This window comes from Dermacentor silvarum, chromosome 10 (genome assembly GCF_013339745.2).
Source record: "Dermacentor silvarum isolate Dsil-2018 chromosome 10, BIME_Dsil_1.4, whole genome shotgun sequence".
Classification (NCBI taxonomy): domain Eukaryota; kingdom Metazoa; phylum Arthropoda; class Arachnida; order Ixodida; family Ixodidae; genus Dermacentor; species Dermacentor silvarum.
The window spans coordinates 77,784,352-77,801,620 of NC_051163.1; the positions used below are offsets into that span (position 1 = coordinate 77,784,352).

General features: G+C 44.5%; 1 protein-coding gene across 1 annotated transcript in view; it reads left to right on the plus strand.

Moving 5' to 3' along the window:
- The window catches only part of LOC119431649 (contactin-like), a 66,192-nt gene that overhangs the window by 2,260 nt on the left and 46,663 nt on the right, over nucleotides 1-17,269 (plus strand). Inside the window, exons 3-8 of the mRNA XM_049657963.1 lie at nucleotides 2,584-2,785; nucleotides 4,984-5,115; nucleotides 7,832-7,953; nucleotides 10,695-10,861; nucleotides 12,474-12,578; nucleotides 15,174-15,312. Of these exons, the coding sequence (XP_049513920.1) occupies nucleotides 2,584-2,785; nucleotides 4,984-5,115; nucleotides 7,832-7,953; nucleotides 10,695-10,861; nucleotides 12,474-12,578; nucleotides 15,174-15,312 (867 nt within the window). The remainder of the gene's footprint in view (nucleotides 1-2,583; nucleotides 2,786-4,983; nucleotides 5,116-7,831; nucleotides 7,954-10,694; nucleotides 10,862-12,473; nucleotides 12,579-15,173; nucleotides 15,313-17,269) is intronic.

Genomic DNA, 17,269 nt, shown 5'->3' on the forward strand with positions numbered 1-17,269 from the left:
TTTATTTTTGTAATAAATACCATCAAAAGAAAAAGGCAGGCATGGTACAGTGGTTTGAAAACCTGACAAACAGAACGTCACAAGCTTAAATCTGGCTCGGTGACAAGTTAATTTTTATTAATATTATTCTCTGCTTGGTGGCATTTTTGATGACATACCCAATGAGGTGCTCATCAAATGCCATAAAATGGCTATTGTTATTAAAAAGATAAGAAGGTATTATCGAACCACATGCTTTTCATTGACTCATGACTCGCAACAGCTCCCCTTACTGCAAAAACTTTTGGTGCGTGAGGCTTTATGAAAAAACTAAATAATGTTGCATCCAAACCATACGCCCTCAAACGGAGAGGGGCACTATATACTTCCCTGTGTGGCCACCAATTTGCTCAATCGGGAGAGTGGCAAAGTTTTGAGGATAACTAACCTTCTTGGGAATTCCATTCTCCGAAAGCTTTTGTAATTGGTTATGCATATCAATCACTAGTTATTCCAGTTAAATTTAGTATCTGGCATGATAAACTGCTCTACATTCAGCTTTGCCTATTAGCATTCTACCAAGTCTACAACTGGAAAAAAGCTGCATAGTGAGACATCTAGGGCTTCATTTCTTTCAAATTTGCCAGCACCGTTTTAACAGACAATCTGGGGGATATGTTGCCGAGACGTGAGATCACTGCATTTGATGATTGATTTGTACCCAGCAGAAGAAAAACTACTATTAGTTGCTGGCTTTCACATATATACAGTTCACACCGAAAGTAAATAGACCATGGTTGGGTGATCTACTTGAGTGTGTTGGTGTGCAGTCTAGTGGGAGTTAAAAATTATCAGCCATATATCTAACCCAGTGAAGTTATAGTATGTGCAGTGGAGTCACGTGCAGCCTTGACACTCATGAGTCATGAATGAGTGAAACGTACCCATTCAAAGTTATATGGGTTTGTTCATGTACCATCTTGGAGTACTAGCATAGCAGAAAACAAAACATGGACACGAGGGGACGTGAACACATGCAAGGTGCTGACTTAGGATCGAGTGCCATCTATCTGCTCATGTCCTGTTCTTGTGATTGCATCTTTTTTTTTGCTATGCTAACCCACCCAGTTAGTTCCCTAGGACCGTACATCAGTGCGCCTTGATTGCAAAACAAATGTTTTGCTTGTGTAGGGTGACAGCATTTATAGAGGTACCTACTTCGAAACCTACCACAATACCTTCTGCAGTTACCACTGCAGAAGGTATTGGGGACGTCAGCCAGCTCAACAAGAAGGTTATTTGATTTATTTGCTTCTATTAAAGATGTCGGCAGGCCTAGACAATAAGCGCCAAGTATGCTTAAAGGGACACTAAAGGCAAATAATAAGTCGACGTGGACTGCTTAAATACCTTTCCAGGAACATCAAAACGCTTGTCTCCTGCAAAGAAAAGATTTAGTTTACGAGAAAATTGGATCTGAAGGGTCCAAACACCTTTATTGCAATTCAAATCACCCGCCACGCCAACCGAGGAGTGGTGACGTTGCATAAGCCATTTTCTGCCGTTGGTGAGTGTAACGGCGCCCGACAGATGGCGGTACGGTGCGCCGCTGCAGCTGATTTTGGTAAAGTGGCGTAGACCATTCGGGCATTCCGCGACGTCGCATGGAAGTGGAATTCTCTGCTACTTGCAGTTAGTGCGAGGTTCACGAGCTAGAAAAACAAGCGCAACACTACACGATAACAGAAAAACTGAAACGCGAAAGTGCAGGCGGTGTAGAGTCGAGCGAACATGAAACCTTTTGACCGCCCGCGTCGTTGTCAACGGTGCAATGTCAGTTAGTTATTTTTTGTAAAAGTGTAATAGAACTGGTGAAGTAGTATTTTCTTTCTTCTTATAATACAGTACAATGATGTTTTTATAACGAGTGGTTCAATACTAGTGACAGAATTTAAATGAGGAGTGCCTTCGTCATCGGGCGAGTACTTGAATGTCCCGGGGGAGTCGCTAATCGTGTCCTGTATTTACCTTAATTTCTCTATTACTAAGGCTCTGCTCGCGATAATATTGACGCTTTAGAGATGCTCGTGCACTAATACATCACTTTAGCTTGACTTAGTATTTGCCTTTAGTGTCCCTTTAAATGAAATCTGACTCCCTTCCCCCCCTGCTCTACATGGCATGCATCTAAAAGACACCTCAGCATGCCAAACACTTAAGTAGAACTATACAGTGAAAGAGTGTGGTACAATGTAAGTGTAAGGGAAAGGTGTTCAAAAAGCCATTTTATAAGAGTTATCCTGCCGAGTTTTCTTTGAAATCCAATACTTATAAGATATCAGACACAAAGCTTTTCTGGCAACAAAAGGTTGAGGAGGTATACTCATACTTAGGAGGATTATAACAAAGAATGATATTTTATATCTCACATGCTGCATTTCTTTTACAATGATATCGTCTGTTCCTAATGCATTCAATTTGCAATGAAGTGTGATCGCTTCCTACACGTTCACTTTCAAGAGAAAAAGAGAGAAAAGAATACATTGATTTGCACATGTGACAAGGGTTCTTTTTAAGGCATTGTTTACGCTGTCATTTGCCTAGCTGTGTGTGGTCAGGAGTGTCCCCGTGGATGGGTGGACTTCGGCCAGTCGTGTTACAAGTTCAACCGCTCTCCGACCCGGACACGGGATGGTGCCAAGGAGGCCTGCCAGGCCTACAACTGCGATCTGATCTCTGTGAACACATTTGAAGAGCACCGTTTTGTCATCGACTGGTTGCGAGAGCATGACCCTCAGCATCGGAGGTGAGCAATCCGCGTGCCGTAACACGAATAGATCGTGGTGTGTGCAGGTGTTCTTTATGCAATGCTTACCTTCCAACTCTCCTGAATTTTCTATTAAGCTTACAAATTTGGGCTCATTCTACAATTTTATGAATGTTTCGTTAAGATTTAAGAAAAATAAGTTCTGTTTGCAAAACATACCGGCCATGCCCTTGGAAATCTTCTGATTGTGGGGGAAAACAAAGGAACACCTGCTTTGAGTAACTTTACTTGGTCAAGTTCCTGAAGCAGGCAAAATCAGCAACAGTGAGGTTGCTGAAAAAGTGACTGTGATCTAAAAACAGTATGTTGCTTGTCAATTTGTGGTCTTGCAAGTTCACTGCTGCTTGTGTGCTGTGGTAAAGGTAAATCATCATTAATGAAGTGCATATGTATCCAACAAGAGGCGTGTGCTCATGGCGAGCTTTAAAAACAAATGCCCCTTGCGATGTCATGTCGACGGGGTTTTTACAAATTTTAAAGTTTACAAATTGGCAGTTAGCGACTCCTGTAATGATTGCCTTAGTTTTTGCCAATTTCAGAGTCCACTCTGAATGTTGTTGCAGCAGTTGATATGCTTGTAAATCATACTTGCTAGGTCAACCATAGCAGGCACTGAACTATTGTAGACTGGTGGACAAGGAACGGGAATAACATAAAATATAGCACTTTTGTTAACTTGCAAATGCAAAATCTTATATCAGAGCACAGGCAATAAGATTACGAGCAGCTACGCGTTTTGCATTTTCTTGTTCCTCATCTGTAATTCCCACAATGGCGCCACTAACTGCTATGGCCAGCAATTTCCAACTTGCTCGAACCACTACTCTCAGTCAAATTAAAATAAAAGCATACATAGTGAATAATTCGCAACTACTCGTTCTTAACTACTAGTTCTAAATAGAAAAATTATTTCATGTGTATGATTACCCGTCTACAATACGAAAAACGAGTCGCCGCTTAGTAAGCCAGAAATGTGGCAGAACGAGCAGAAGGGTGACGATGCTGCCTTCAAGTTCCCGCATCAGTTCGTTTGACGGATTTTGGATTTTGACGGCATCTGCTAGGGGCTAGCTAATTGTTTATTTGTAAAATCGGACTACATTAGACAGTTTTAGTTTAGCATGTTTACTGTAATAGCATGCTTAGCAGAATAGCGGGATCGAAATGCGCATGCGCAGAACTCTAAACGACCCATACCGTTCAGTGTACGCGCGCTATATCTCAGATTTAACATTATTGTCTTTGCATGCTTTACGTAAAACATGGCGGCGTTCCTGGCCGCCGCCTTTGAACAGAATTTGGCGTTGTTTTTGTAGAATTCACTTTGTTCGCAGCAAATGACTGTGTAAACGGCTTTCGCTTAGTCTCGGGCCACTTCGACGACAGAGTATTATGGCTAACCTTGGGGAGTTTTCAAGATCACTTCTCGTTTGGAATGCATGTAAGCCTTACGAGAGAAACCTCAGATATGCTAGCGCCACGTATGTTTGAAGCCGGGAGATAGGCGCATTGACAGCATATGGCCTCTGAGATCGGATAATTTTGGAGGCTATGGATAGGACAACTTGTACTGCTTGTCTGTTTTACCGCACATCTGTGGACATGGGAAGTACAAATACAAAGCGCTCCTGGCTACCATTACGCTGCCTCTCGCACATACAGATAGAATCACTTAGATGCACTATGTATGCAAAATTCAGAGCGTGATGGAATAGCATCGCACATGTAAACTGCCCTATCATGCTATACTAAAGCTCGCTTTCTGCAAAGTTTGTTAGCGGTACTGTAACGCTATTTCCTTTAACCCCACTATTACGCTAACGTTAAACTAAAGCTGTCTGTTGTATTCTAAAGCAGCCAATGACTGAACATGCGAAGTTTCTGAAAATTTTACTGAACCAATCGTCCAGACACGATTAAGAACTCCGAAATCCGCGGCGTCTCACTGACGTAATGACGGGGAGATTTTGGCACAAAAGTAAAAAGAAAATGTAACTTTGACCTTCGTTTCCTCTTCTAGTAATCCACCCATTGTTGCGAAATTCATGACAGTAGATTTTCCAAAGAATAATAATCAGTCTAAACTGATTTAGTCTTTCTCTTTAGTGTTCTTTTAGTGTGCCAGCTTTGCAGAATGTAATTTCAGTCCCGCATCTCTGTTGCTTGGGCTTCTCCAGATGGTTCACGAGTGGTTTTGAGAGTGGTGACAACGTGTGGACCTGGGAAGGCGACAACGCTCAGTTCAGCAACATCGACAACCTCTGGCTGCCTCAGCAGGATGGTTATCTTTGGAAATACGTCTCCTATAAGTAAGCAAGTCTCTCATTTATGCGCAAAGGAGCCTGCTTGCATTGACTACAGCTCTGTATGATAGCAGTGTGTTGTATGTCAGATTTACAGCTTTTCTGCAATTGGTTGGGCCATGTTGCATGAGCTGTATGTGCATGACTGTGTAGTTAAGGAGGACTTTTGAATACTCTGGTAAATTTGAAGATAATATACCGAAGGTAAGAAAGGGAGGCGTGCTGCAGGCAGTTGAAATATTTGCTTCAGATCAACTATGGTTTATCCGAAGCAATGCTGTGGTGTTGCCTGCTAAGCCCGAGGGAGCGAGATCAAATCCCGGCCACGGCGATCACATTTCGATGGGGGCGAAATGCAATAATGCCCATGTATTACGTATGCATTGGATGCACGTTATACAACCTCAGGTGGTCAAAATCAATCCGGAGTCCCCCACTACTGCATGCCTCATAATCAGATCGTGGTGTTGGCAAGTAAAATCCCGGAATTTAATGTTTTTTTTTTTTTTTTTCAATGTTTGCTTCGGATCTTGAAGTTTAAAGTTTCGTTCAGGACTATGCGTAAAGTATGTTCGTAAGGACAGCTGTCCTGGGGGGTTGCAGCTTGCTGTGGCTGTCGGACAAGCTTGTGCCTGTGTAACAATATAACGACACAAAGTCAAAGGTGGGAGCTTAGCTTCAAAGAGCATTTGAAGGTGTTTCTAACAGGACTGCATACATGAGTGGTACATTATAACAAATTCATGGGTCACTGTGAGAACTCTTTGAGCCTGAATTCTCTGTCTTGTATATTTACATGATTTGAGACAGAATGCTTTTCTTTCAGCACGTGGCACACACTAAGAAGTTGTGCTTTTGACTTAACAGTGCCACTTTGCTGTATTAGCTTCCCCTTAACCCTTAACTGCCAATGACGAGTTAACTCGTCTGGACAAAGGTTGCACTGCTTTATACTTTTCACGCATATATAACTAATTGACAGTGTCATTTGCAATTTTTTTTAAACAAGGGCAGTGAAAGGGATTATTATGGGCATTCCTGGTCTCATACTTTTTATGGATGAATGGCGAAGTAAATGCAGGTAAAAAAAAAAAACCCACACTTTTCATAAATTTTAAAGAATTTCTCATGGCAATTAAAGAGTTAACAGGGGGATACTTTCTATTCAATTCAATATTCGAAGCTGAATATTTCCTAATATTTTAGCCCAATTATATTTAAAAAATTGTGCTATTCAAACACCTCTGTAAGGGTGTCTTTATAAGGGAGTCCTGAACCACCCCTCAGGCTTGTTGAAAAAACAGTCTGCAGATAGCATATGCTGCTGGGAACATCTCAGCCAAATTTTGCAGTTGTGCATGGTGCGTGGAGCTCACTAGCAGAGTGCAAAGTCCCATATTTCTCAAACACTCTCTTTTCAAACGAGGCCTTCTCCTCACCCTCTTCGAAGCTGTTGGTGGCCTGCATATGTTGTCATATGCCAGATTCCCGTAGACGGCTGCAATTGGCTGATAGCTGACATCAATGAAGAACGGTGTTTGAATCAGTATGCTTCTTCCTACTGTTACTGTGTATATTTATTGATGCAGTTTAATGAACAGGCTGAAGTACGCGCAAATCTGCTTTCAAATTTCAATAAGAATTAAGTACTTCCGGAAGAAGCTGACTGTCGTCAGCTCATACTTGGCCGCGGCCGCTCACGTTGGAACTAAATGTTGGCCAGACTACTTATTGGTGTCGTAGCCGTTGAGTCTCGCTAATTTCAATTAGTTTTGAACACTCAGCTAGCCTCAAACCACACTAAACTTAAGGTCGGACTGCACTTATGCTTGCCAGTGTGGACTCGCTCCTGGGCACTACTGGCTAGATGCCTTGGCAGACGTCGCTTCGCGTTGAGCTATTGACAGCGTTTCAAAAAGCGCAAGTTGTATGTGGCTACTATCCGTTGGTTAAGCTAGTGCAGGACAAAGTCCAAAACCACGTACCCTGGCCAGGCTGGAACACATGAGCGCAAGTGCTCATTCCAGCCGTGTTGTGCACAATAACACTGTGCATACGCACTTCAGGTGCCCGTAGCTGCGGTCTAGTGCGTAGTGTAGATACCGCGGCTGCCGCTGGGTGCCATGACGAGCCCGCTCGCTGAGCGCACTGTGGCTCGCTGAGGAAAACTGCATTTCGTGTGTCATAGGCACCGAAATCGGAAATACTGGCATCTACATGAACATTCAAAATAAAACTTGAACTGCGTGTCATGGCACGTTCATTTGGCAGAGCATTGGGGACTTTCGTAGAGCTTTCGTAGTGCAAGGCATTGAAGAAGGAGCGGGAGCACAACGAAGGGTATAGAAGGCAATCTTTCATTGCCAGTAACTCCGCTTTGCTGAACACATTGAAGTACTTTTTGCTGCAAAGTATTTCTGAACTAGTCTATTTTAAGTTCAAATGCTTTTCTCGACTTCGATAAAAGTGGTTCAGGGCCTCTTTAGCTAAGCCAATAATCCTGAAGTAAGGGAAAAGGGTGCACGACAAACGCTTTCCAATGACGGGGTCTTAGTTTTGCTGAGACTTTGTTTTGGTGACCTTTTAATTGTAAACCACTTGATTCTTATGTTTGGAGCAATGCCATTGTCACCATCAAGGACCAGTCATCACTCATTCACATCACTTGCTCACTCCGAACAACCCCCTCCTCCCAATGTATTATTCTCTCTGTGTTGTGCAGCTTTTCTACTGAGCTGAACCGTTGGGGTCTGCAGAAAGTAGCACCGGGAGACGAACTGGCATTCATCTGTGAGATCCCTAAGGAACGGCTGTTCCAGATTTACATCCAGGAACGACCTCTCGGTATGTGCACTGTTGAAATGTTGTCATTCATAGCTGCAGCATTTTTCATTGTTGTAGCTTATGTCTGTTTTTTCTTATTACAGTCAACGTCTGATAATTCGTACTTCACGGGAACGTAAATAAGTCCGAACTATCGAATGTCCGAAAAAACAAATGTGCCCAAAAAAGATAATTTCATTTACGTTTTAATGCCCCTGTGCAAGGAAGAAGTGGTCGATTCGTTACTACACATACCTCTGCTTACGTGCAACCAAGTACGCCTATATATCTGCCGGTTTTCTGTTGTCGCTGTACGCTGATGCAAGGACTGCAATGTCTCGAGTTAGATCTGCACGGAACATCGTCATCCAAGTTAGAGTTCGCTGTTTGACGGTGGGAGAACTTGCTCAATCGTTTCATCATCAGTTCAGTTAGGCACGCAAAACCGTGCTGTCGACGTCTGCAAAGTCTTCAAATGTAACTACGGCAGGAATCGGCACACCGCAGCCTAGCAGGCCATCAATAATGTCCGCATTTGAGCTCGGTGTTGTAGGCAGCAGTTCAGGCTTTTCTGTTGCGGGGTTGGGGTCATTCGAACGGAGACTCAAGACTCATTCGGAGTCAGACTGCGAGGGGCACCGTTGGTGCCATTTGACGCGGCCTGTCGATAACTCTACGAGAAAGACTTCTTGGAGCCGACAGAGCACTGTCTGGAACGCCAACTAAACAAACAGAATGGCGAGAGCAGGCCATGCGCTGGGATGCCGGAATAGGATGTGATGATCGCGATGTTGATGCAACCTCACAATTCAGGCAAAGCCTCCAAGATCAGCATTTGTAATTTAATCTGAGGCATAGTGCTGCAATTGAGACACAGCCTCAGGGATTAGCGTTTTATGTGTAATCTTTGAGGCCAAATTTCATGTCTCATCTAGGTTTCCAGAGGAGATAATGGCAGCAGAATCCGCGTACGCTCTGAACGGAGTCTGGATAATCGAATGTAGAGCTGGCAGCTGTCCGAAGTGTCGGTCGTCTTTACTCATTAAGTCTACGGGCCATTGGCCGGGCTGCGAAGCTGTCTGAATTACCCGAGCATGTCTGGATTATGGGTGTCTGATTTATCGGTCTGCGACTGTAATGTAGGTGACCATTAGCAGCATAGCGCCTTTAGCACAGTGCACTGTGTGAAAATGACGTAACGCAAAAATATATTCATAACATGTAAGAAAGAAGTGTTCATTAGTAAACAATCAAATTTATTAGTCTGTAAAAATTAAATCACCACTGGCCACTGTAATGAAATAATAAAACCTTGATATTGCACAGTGGGTTATTAAATAAATTATGACAGCAGGGATAAATGTAAAGTAATGGTGAAACACTGAATGGAAACAAAGATGTCTGCATTAGGTGTGCTAACAGAATTGTGAAAATTCTGCAAATGGGGAATTGGACATCTGTGAATCAGTTTGGCCGAGTAAAACAACAAGGATTTTCAATGAGTCAGGATTTGCAAGTGTATTATGCTACAGGGTGGTGGTTGACAATCAAGAATGTTGTGTAATATTGTGGGGAACATGCAAGCCAACAATGTTGATTCAGTTGGAAAGAGTTTGGTCTGTAACCAAATCACTGCGCCTGTCGACGTCTTATAAAGCATGCAAGTTGCCTACATGGAAGATGAGCTTCCACTGTTGCCAGGCACAATCGTTTCTAGCATACTCGCATGTGACCACGACCTACAGTGCATCACTGTAACGAGTTTGGATGGCAAAAAAAAAAATGACAAAAAAAAAGTATCATGCTAGGCTGTCTTTTTTTTCTTTCTTCAAGCAAAAGCGAGAACAGCATAGCAAATAAGAGAAAGGTTTAATTTTTCTTCTTCATGTAAGCAAAGAGAAACAAGCAAGGACATCAAACTTGTGAAGTTTACGTGACTGTAATTTGTTCCCGATTTTGATTGCCTTAGGCAGGCGTGGCCAGATAAACTGAGTCACTAAGGAATTCACTGTATTGTGCAAGAGCCCCATGTAAACATAGGCATTTTGTACCTTGATGTCATTCGCTGCTTTTTGACTGCCTCTCCCCCCTGCTAAGAGGTATGGATCTAGTGTGTGAGGACAGCAGAGGTGCGCTTTTTCATGCAAGTTCTGTAGTTGGGCAAATACTAGCAGAACATTGCAAGCTAGATTAGCGCGAACAGTGAGAGCCTGACAGTAAAGCATGCTGCAAGCTCCAAGAAGAGCCGAAATTCGGTTGCTTTTGATTTTTCGCTGTCTAAGGGGCAATTAGTGCAGAGGGCAGGACAAGTGGTATGAGCAGGACAGATACGCTGTCTCATCGTCTGGGCTGTTTGCCATGCTGTATGTCAAACAACTCGGGGTAGCGGGAAGCCAGTGAACAGTATAGGAAAGCGGTAAATTGACAAGAGGCAAGTACTACTGAATTGAAGGTAGTGAGCTGGACTTACAACTGACTTTATTTCAGCAAAATGTTGTCTTCAACAGACTGAACGGCACAGCCAGACACAACCCTACCTTCAGCACTTCATATTTGCCTCCTCTCGGTTTCCTTTCTGGCTTTTCTGTTTTGTTCGCTGGCATCCCCCTGCTTAGAATAATGTACCAATTCCTCCAACAAGCCCCAACTATCTCAGCTTAGAACTTTTGACTGTAAGCTTTCCATTGCTCTGCAAAGAGCAGGATGCTAAATTTTTTTACTTGCCGGCCCCTTCAACCCACCCCCACTCTCCCTTCTCCCAGACTTTGGCTATGTCCTGACCAACCGAGAGGAGGTTCCTCGGGGCCCTTACTTTGTCGAGGAGCCCGGGGAGTTAATCTTTGACCTGAGCGGCCGCAGCCAGACCAACGACATCTCCCTGCGCTGTGTGGCCGAGGGAAACCCGCCGCCCACTTACAAGTGGTTCAAGGTGGGCACTCGCAGCTCTAGCCCTTTGGTGTACAATTGCATGTGCCTCTTCTCCCTGGGTTTGCTGTGAAGCTGAGTGATAGATCTGCAGTAGGCATGAAATTTTTCACATACTAGTGTAAGGGCAGCTCAGATGCCACTGTCTATGTGATTTTTGTAAACGTCAATGTGATGTTATGAAACATGGTTGCAAGGCTAAGGAAGGCGAACAGCACGAGCACAATATGCACAAGACGGGCATGTCTATGTTTTCACCTTTCTTGGCGCTGTAACCATGTTTCATAATGCTAGCAGCCAACTAGCCCAGCTTTCAGCATTAACATAGTAGCACTGTGACACCATGGGAATGCCAGGACATCATCAGTTGAACCTCTATAGCGTCAACAAATAGCTGTCAGCTTCTTTCTTGTATTTGGTGCAGCTGGAATTCTCGACAGGAATCCCAGCTGCACTGCAACCTTCAAGTGTGCCGTTTAGCTCAGTTCCTACATTTTGATAAAAACAGGTTTACTTCCTGCTTGAGAAAAATGTCCACCAGAATGCACATTGTGCCTCTTAAATTTTTTTTTTTTTTTTGTCTTGCAGCTGTACTTGCAACACAACAGTAATGCACTGGTGAGAATTGGCTAGTCTTATGACAAAAGTACTTGTACTTCTGAAGGATATGCACCCTCGTTCCTGTTGGTGATGACCTGTAGCTTGAAATAAGTCCAGAAAGACTATCTTGAACCTCTACGTGTGAAGCAGGTTAATCGTCTTTCTGCAGTTTATGAATATTAACTCTTTCTGTACCACACCCATTGGGCATCGTTAGCCCGCTATCAATGGTTTGAAACGCCGCTTTTGAGACCTTCCATGCCGCTCACAGGACACACTGCGCCATCAGACGGGAAGGAAGGGAACTATATTTTTGTTTTCTCAGCAGTTCGCTTTTTTTCCCGCCAAGTGGTAATTTTTGAGCGCGCTCCGAAGTTTCGAGATCGCTAAAGTAGAAACCAAAAATGGGCGCCTCAGAGAGTGGTGCACGTGCTTGGAAAGATCCCCGATCTTGTGATTCTGCTGTGTCTACGGCTGATTTTATAGATGTATCGAGCAGCAGCGAGTCTGAGCATGCTGCCACGCATACCAGCCCAGAACATCGGCGGCTGCGCGTCGAGCCCAACTGTAGTGCTTGAAGTTAAATTTTTGTAGAGGAATACCTGTTCAATGAAAAACTTTTCTTTTTTCGGAGATAGTGCCTATTAGATGGCAATACATTTTGTATATCTCATAATTTTGTTATATTTTTTCTTAGTAGATACAAGCGTGTCTTTACAAACTTTGTTTAATTTTATCCCACAATGTTGATTTTGGCAATTTATATCTTTTTTATGACATACATCTTGTTAATAAATCTTTTATGCTTGAAATGTGCATTCATTCTGCTTTCTGTTTATGGATTATATAAAATATTGAGTGCAGTAGTTCCTTCAGAAAAAAAAAGAATATGGCATAACCTACTAAAAACACCTATTTTCCCCATGGTAGGGAAAGAGTGAAAGTACAGAGTCACAATTTGTTTTTGGTTATTTTTCTTATCCTCATATTTTTTTTTTTTTTTACTCTTTCTTCAGGAGGAGTACTCAAATGACGAGCTCCTCCACATTCACATCGACCCGCTCTCCAATGGTCGGTACACTCAAACGGATGGGACCTTAACAATTCATAGCCCCGATCAGGTATGTTTACTAATTAAGTGTCTTGTCGCCCTTCTCCCCTCGTATCTCCAGAGTGACTAGGAGAGTGCACAACTACCCAATGCTACTGTTAGGCATAATTGTGTCCTTGCTATATGCTAAATTCCACTGGTCAATTTGTAAGAGTTTTCTGAATCCTTGAACCAAACACCAGGTTGTCGCAGAAGTTTGCTGTGTGTGCCCGCTTCCGGAAAAATGGTGAGACTTCTGCTGAATCCTGAATAAGAAGGAGCGGAACCGAGGGGCTCGATCTATAAAAATCAATGCATATCCACGAAGTGAATAATGATGAGTGGGCGAAGCACCGAGGGATCATTCGGGCAAAACGACGGAAGCGTTCTCCGGAAGCCGGAACTTAGCGTACACATACTATATATGCATATGGAGATGAGACAAGGAGAGGAGGGGGAGGAGGATGCGCAAGCGCAGTAGGGGTGTGGACGCCGCACGGCGGAGGGAGGGAGTGACATAGCCCCGACCATAAGCTGCTTCGCATCTAAAACACAGCTCTTAGGCGCCCGTCCCTGCATTGAGCATCGGCGTCCCTCAGCAAACGAGCAAAGTGAAGGATGAAAGAGCGAATGCGGAGCGCTGTGGGGGATGAAAGACGGCAATAGCGAAGAGCGTGTTGGAGGGAAGTGGAGGAGGAGGCTACAGTGAAAGCATAAAGTGGAGAAGGGAAGTATGGCGAATGGGTGAGGAGGAAAGCGGAGTGCTGCACGCGACTACGAGACGGTGCCATAGTGTTTGTAGTCTGATTACATGCGCAACGCGAATTCTGTAGTATTTTGGGGAAGCCACGCGGGCACCAGCGATTATGCTGGAACCTTGGACGAGTCATGTATAAAAGCTAACGCGCTTGACCCGCAGATCAGATTTTCACCGATCGCCTCTATCGTTATGCTTGAGTGTTACTTGTTTTTCTGGGCACAAGTTCGCCCAATAAAGAGTTAAATTTGTAACTCACAGTTTCGGCACTGTCACTACCACGTGACAATATAATCATAATACGAAATAGTGTCAGCCAGTTCTTTCTAAACAATGAGCGACGCAACCAGTGGAAGTGCTTCGTCTGCCGCTGCTGCTAACCGAGCTGCCCGAGCAGAGGCTCAGCGCCGCCGCCGAGAGGACCCCGTTGTTCAGAATTAAATTCTTTGCTATAATACATCGTGAATTCAAAACAACTAAACAGCTGCACACAAAATTTGCATTAGGGAGTATCGTAATCATCGATAGCATAAAATGCACCTTTCATTAGCGTAAAATGCATCTATCATGCAGAAAGGCGTAGCGCTGTATGCTAATGCATATGCAGTGCATTAGGACACACTCGTTCCTTCAGTTAGCTAAAGTGATACAGCACGCTTGAATTTCTGGCCGAATGTGGGCCCTGATAGTGGAGCAAGAGTGCTACTCTGTCATAGTGGGATTTGATTGACGTGAACTTGCTCTAGACTGACCAATGGAATACAAGCTCTTCAAACAGGAGAAAAGAACAACAAAATTTTCAGAATAGATAAGTGGCATTCGCCACGTCAAAAAAAAAAAAAAATTCTGGCTCTCCCGTAATCGAGAGTAGATGTAAGCATGAAATGGGCTACCATATGGCGTCTCTTGCTGCCTGTGGTGCCGCTGCCGCTTTAACCGCTTTTCTTGTTCCAACAGTGCAGCGCGCTCACCGTCTGTTGCTACTTTTTCTTCTTGTCGCGTCGAAGTAGTCGCCTGCAAATGTGCGGTCAGCCCACAGACCGCTGGCGTTGAAAAGAGCACAGGCAACCCTGTCTCAGTGCCAAAATATGGCAATAAAGTGTATGGTGCCCTTTATCTGCCTTTTGAACATCGCTAATAGAAATGTCAAATAAAACTTCAGCGTACTCTATAGAAGTTACAGCTTGAGTGACATTGTGAACTAACATTAGGAAGAAATCGAAAGCAATATTTCTTGTAACTTGTTTGGGCAGTAACTAGGGTGTGTACTGTGGTCATGTACAAAGGTTTGGGGGCCATAGACCTCATTTTCTGAAGTTTTAACTGGTTGCCCGGAAGATCTCGTTTTGTTCTCGAAACGATGCCCGGATGTTCTCGGTTGAGTGCCCGGATAACAACCCTGGCTTTTGGCTCAAGCTCACTAAAGGCATTTCATGCTTAACAAAAATTATCCTGCAAGAAATAAGTAGAATTACATTGCTACTCTCTTTGTAGATGCTTGTTTTCTTTTTTTTTTTTAAAGCTGCCACTATGGTTGAAAAATTAGGACCCTGAAAGTTCTGCAAAGTAGATGCTTGTTGTGACGTAATGTAAGGAAGCTTAATAAGAAGCAGTGGGACCAGTCTGGCCTGTCAGCAGCTCGCTATTGTATTTGTATATATGGGTATTTGTACGGGGAAGCTGTATTTTATTAGGGAGGAACACAGTGACGAGCTTTTCGTTAGCTATGTTGGTAAAACTTCTCAAAGGGGTAGAGAGAGTGACACAAGATGTGCCAGCACTGATGTTGTTTGTGAGGCAAAAGCTGAGTGGGGGTGACAATATGCTCATGTTTTGTGTCATTAATAGTTTTCTTTCTTTTCCGTCTAGACCTTAGACAGGGGCAAGTACCACTGCATGGCTGAGAATAAGTACGGCAGGGTCCTGTCTCGCTCGGTTTCTCTTGGTTTTGGCTTCATTGGAGAGTTCAACAAAAACCGAGCCGGTGACAGCGGCAAGGAATTCTGGGGTAAGTTTAACTCATCATTGAACTTGCCTCTTCTTTCATACACATTTCTTTAATGTTAGTTTTCAGATGTTTAATCAGTCTTTTTTCTTTCTTTAGAAGACCCTTGTCTCTAGTTATAAAAATATTAATTAATGCAAACAAGAACACAGCCACAACACTAGTGCTGGTTTGCACTTGTGGTTATGCCTTCAGCCTGTGGGTTCTTGGTGTCTCACAGGAGACCAACCACCGCGGGTTGGAGCTTAGCGAGCCACAGGGCCACGTCAGCCGTCGCCTCCAGCACCGCTCGCGCGAGAGCTCAGAGGCCGCAAGGGGCTACCGAGCGACGCACGCAAAAACACAGCAAAAAGCCCTGAGTTGATGGAAACAGTTTATTGAATCCGTCGGCACCAGCACTGCACAAACGCCCGCGCGGCGGCGAACCAAAGGGGTCCCGCACCAAGGGTGAAAATACAATAACAGGCGCCTATAGCACGTCACGACGAGAGCGCAGGCTCAAGCTGGGACACGCCGCTAGGAAAAGTCCCGGCGGCTATGTTACATGCCCTGGCGATAACCAATGGGCCAACTCGCGAGAGCTCGGGCAATATCCTTCGGCTTAATCTTTCGGCAAGTGCGGCTCGGCGTGGTATTACCTCGCGCGAGCACTAGGCACCGCTCGTCGGCTTAGCATCGAGAAAAGGATCAGTACAAAGTACACGCTCCCCGCACGGGCAAAGGCACCGTGCGCGAGCTCCAGTCCTGGTCACAAAGGTGTCTGCGGACGAGAGGCAAGCATGTACATACCGTGCGCTGCTCCCAGAGATAAGAGAGCCACGCTCCGCCGCTAGCAGCCGAAATGCAGCCGCCGTGACGTCAGCGCCTTGCCCTCACCGCAAACCACCGCGATTGGAGCGCCACTGCGGGAACCGGTTAGGAGCGGGACGGGAAAAGGCGGAGGACGGCAGAACAGGTGAAGCCCGCGCAATGGCGCCGGCGCTTCCCTCAATCCCCACAATACATACATACATACATACATACATACATGCATACATACCATGTCCCGTGACATTTGCCTCTTCCCACTCTTGATATTCTTCACCGCAAGACTTCGCATATGCTTCACTGTATAACACTGCTGTATTGAGGCGAAGCAGACTTTCAGAAACTGGCATGCAACGCTTTATGCTTCCGAAGTTTCCAACCCATTGGCGAGGATTACAAAGGTAGAGATGGCGGCATTGCTAACAGCGGCGAATTGTTTCAATAAAAAACACGGCACCAAACAGAAAGAAGCTTGGTAGCGAACGTCGAAGTAGCTAGGCCTAGCGTTGCCGTGGTGTTGGATAGGGCTGCCAGCGGATCTGCATGCGAGAGTGCCGATTCGAGGAGGCGAGATAATCAAAATGGCGGCGGTGATGGCTTCTATTAATGCTGTTTCGGACCTGTGGTAATGGCAAAAAGGTAGTAAAAATTGGACAGCGAAGGTTTTTTGCGTCCGAAATTTCAGACGTTTTTTTTTTTTATGTACATGGCGTACTTTTATGTACGCGGCGATGCAGCGAAGGCGTCCGAGTTATCAGGCATGTCTGAAAAATCGGGCGTCTGGAAAATCGGGTGTTGACTGTACTCGGTCTCACAATATCTTGGAAGTGAAGTGGAGGCTACAATGGGTATCAGTCAATTAGGGGTGCGAGCATGTGAAAGCACTGTGTTCCTCCAACGTGTCGTTTGCTGTCGAACACACGCAACACAGCGTAAAAGTGCTCTGCCGACGGCAAACTTTACCCTCGTCTCGACCAATTCAACGTAAGGTAGCCGAAAAGATACCTTTGCGTCCAGTCAGTGCATTTGTCAAATTTTTGAGCTGTCAATAATGTCGGTGCTATTGAAATCTAATTCGCATCTGCCAGCAGTGCAAGCATTTTTTTTTCCCCCCTAGCTACGATTTAGAATGTCTTTTTGTGTACTTTCGTTT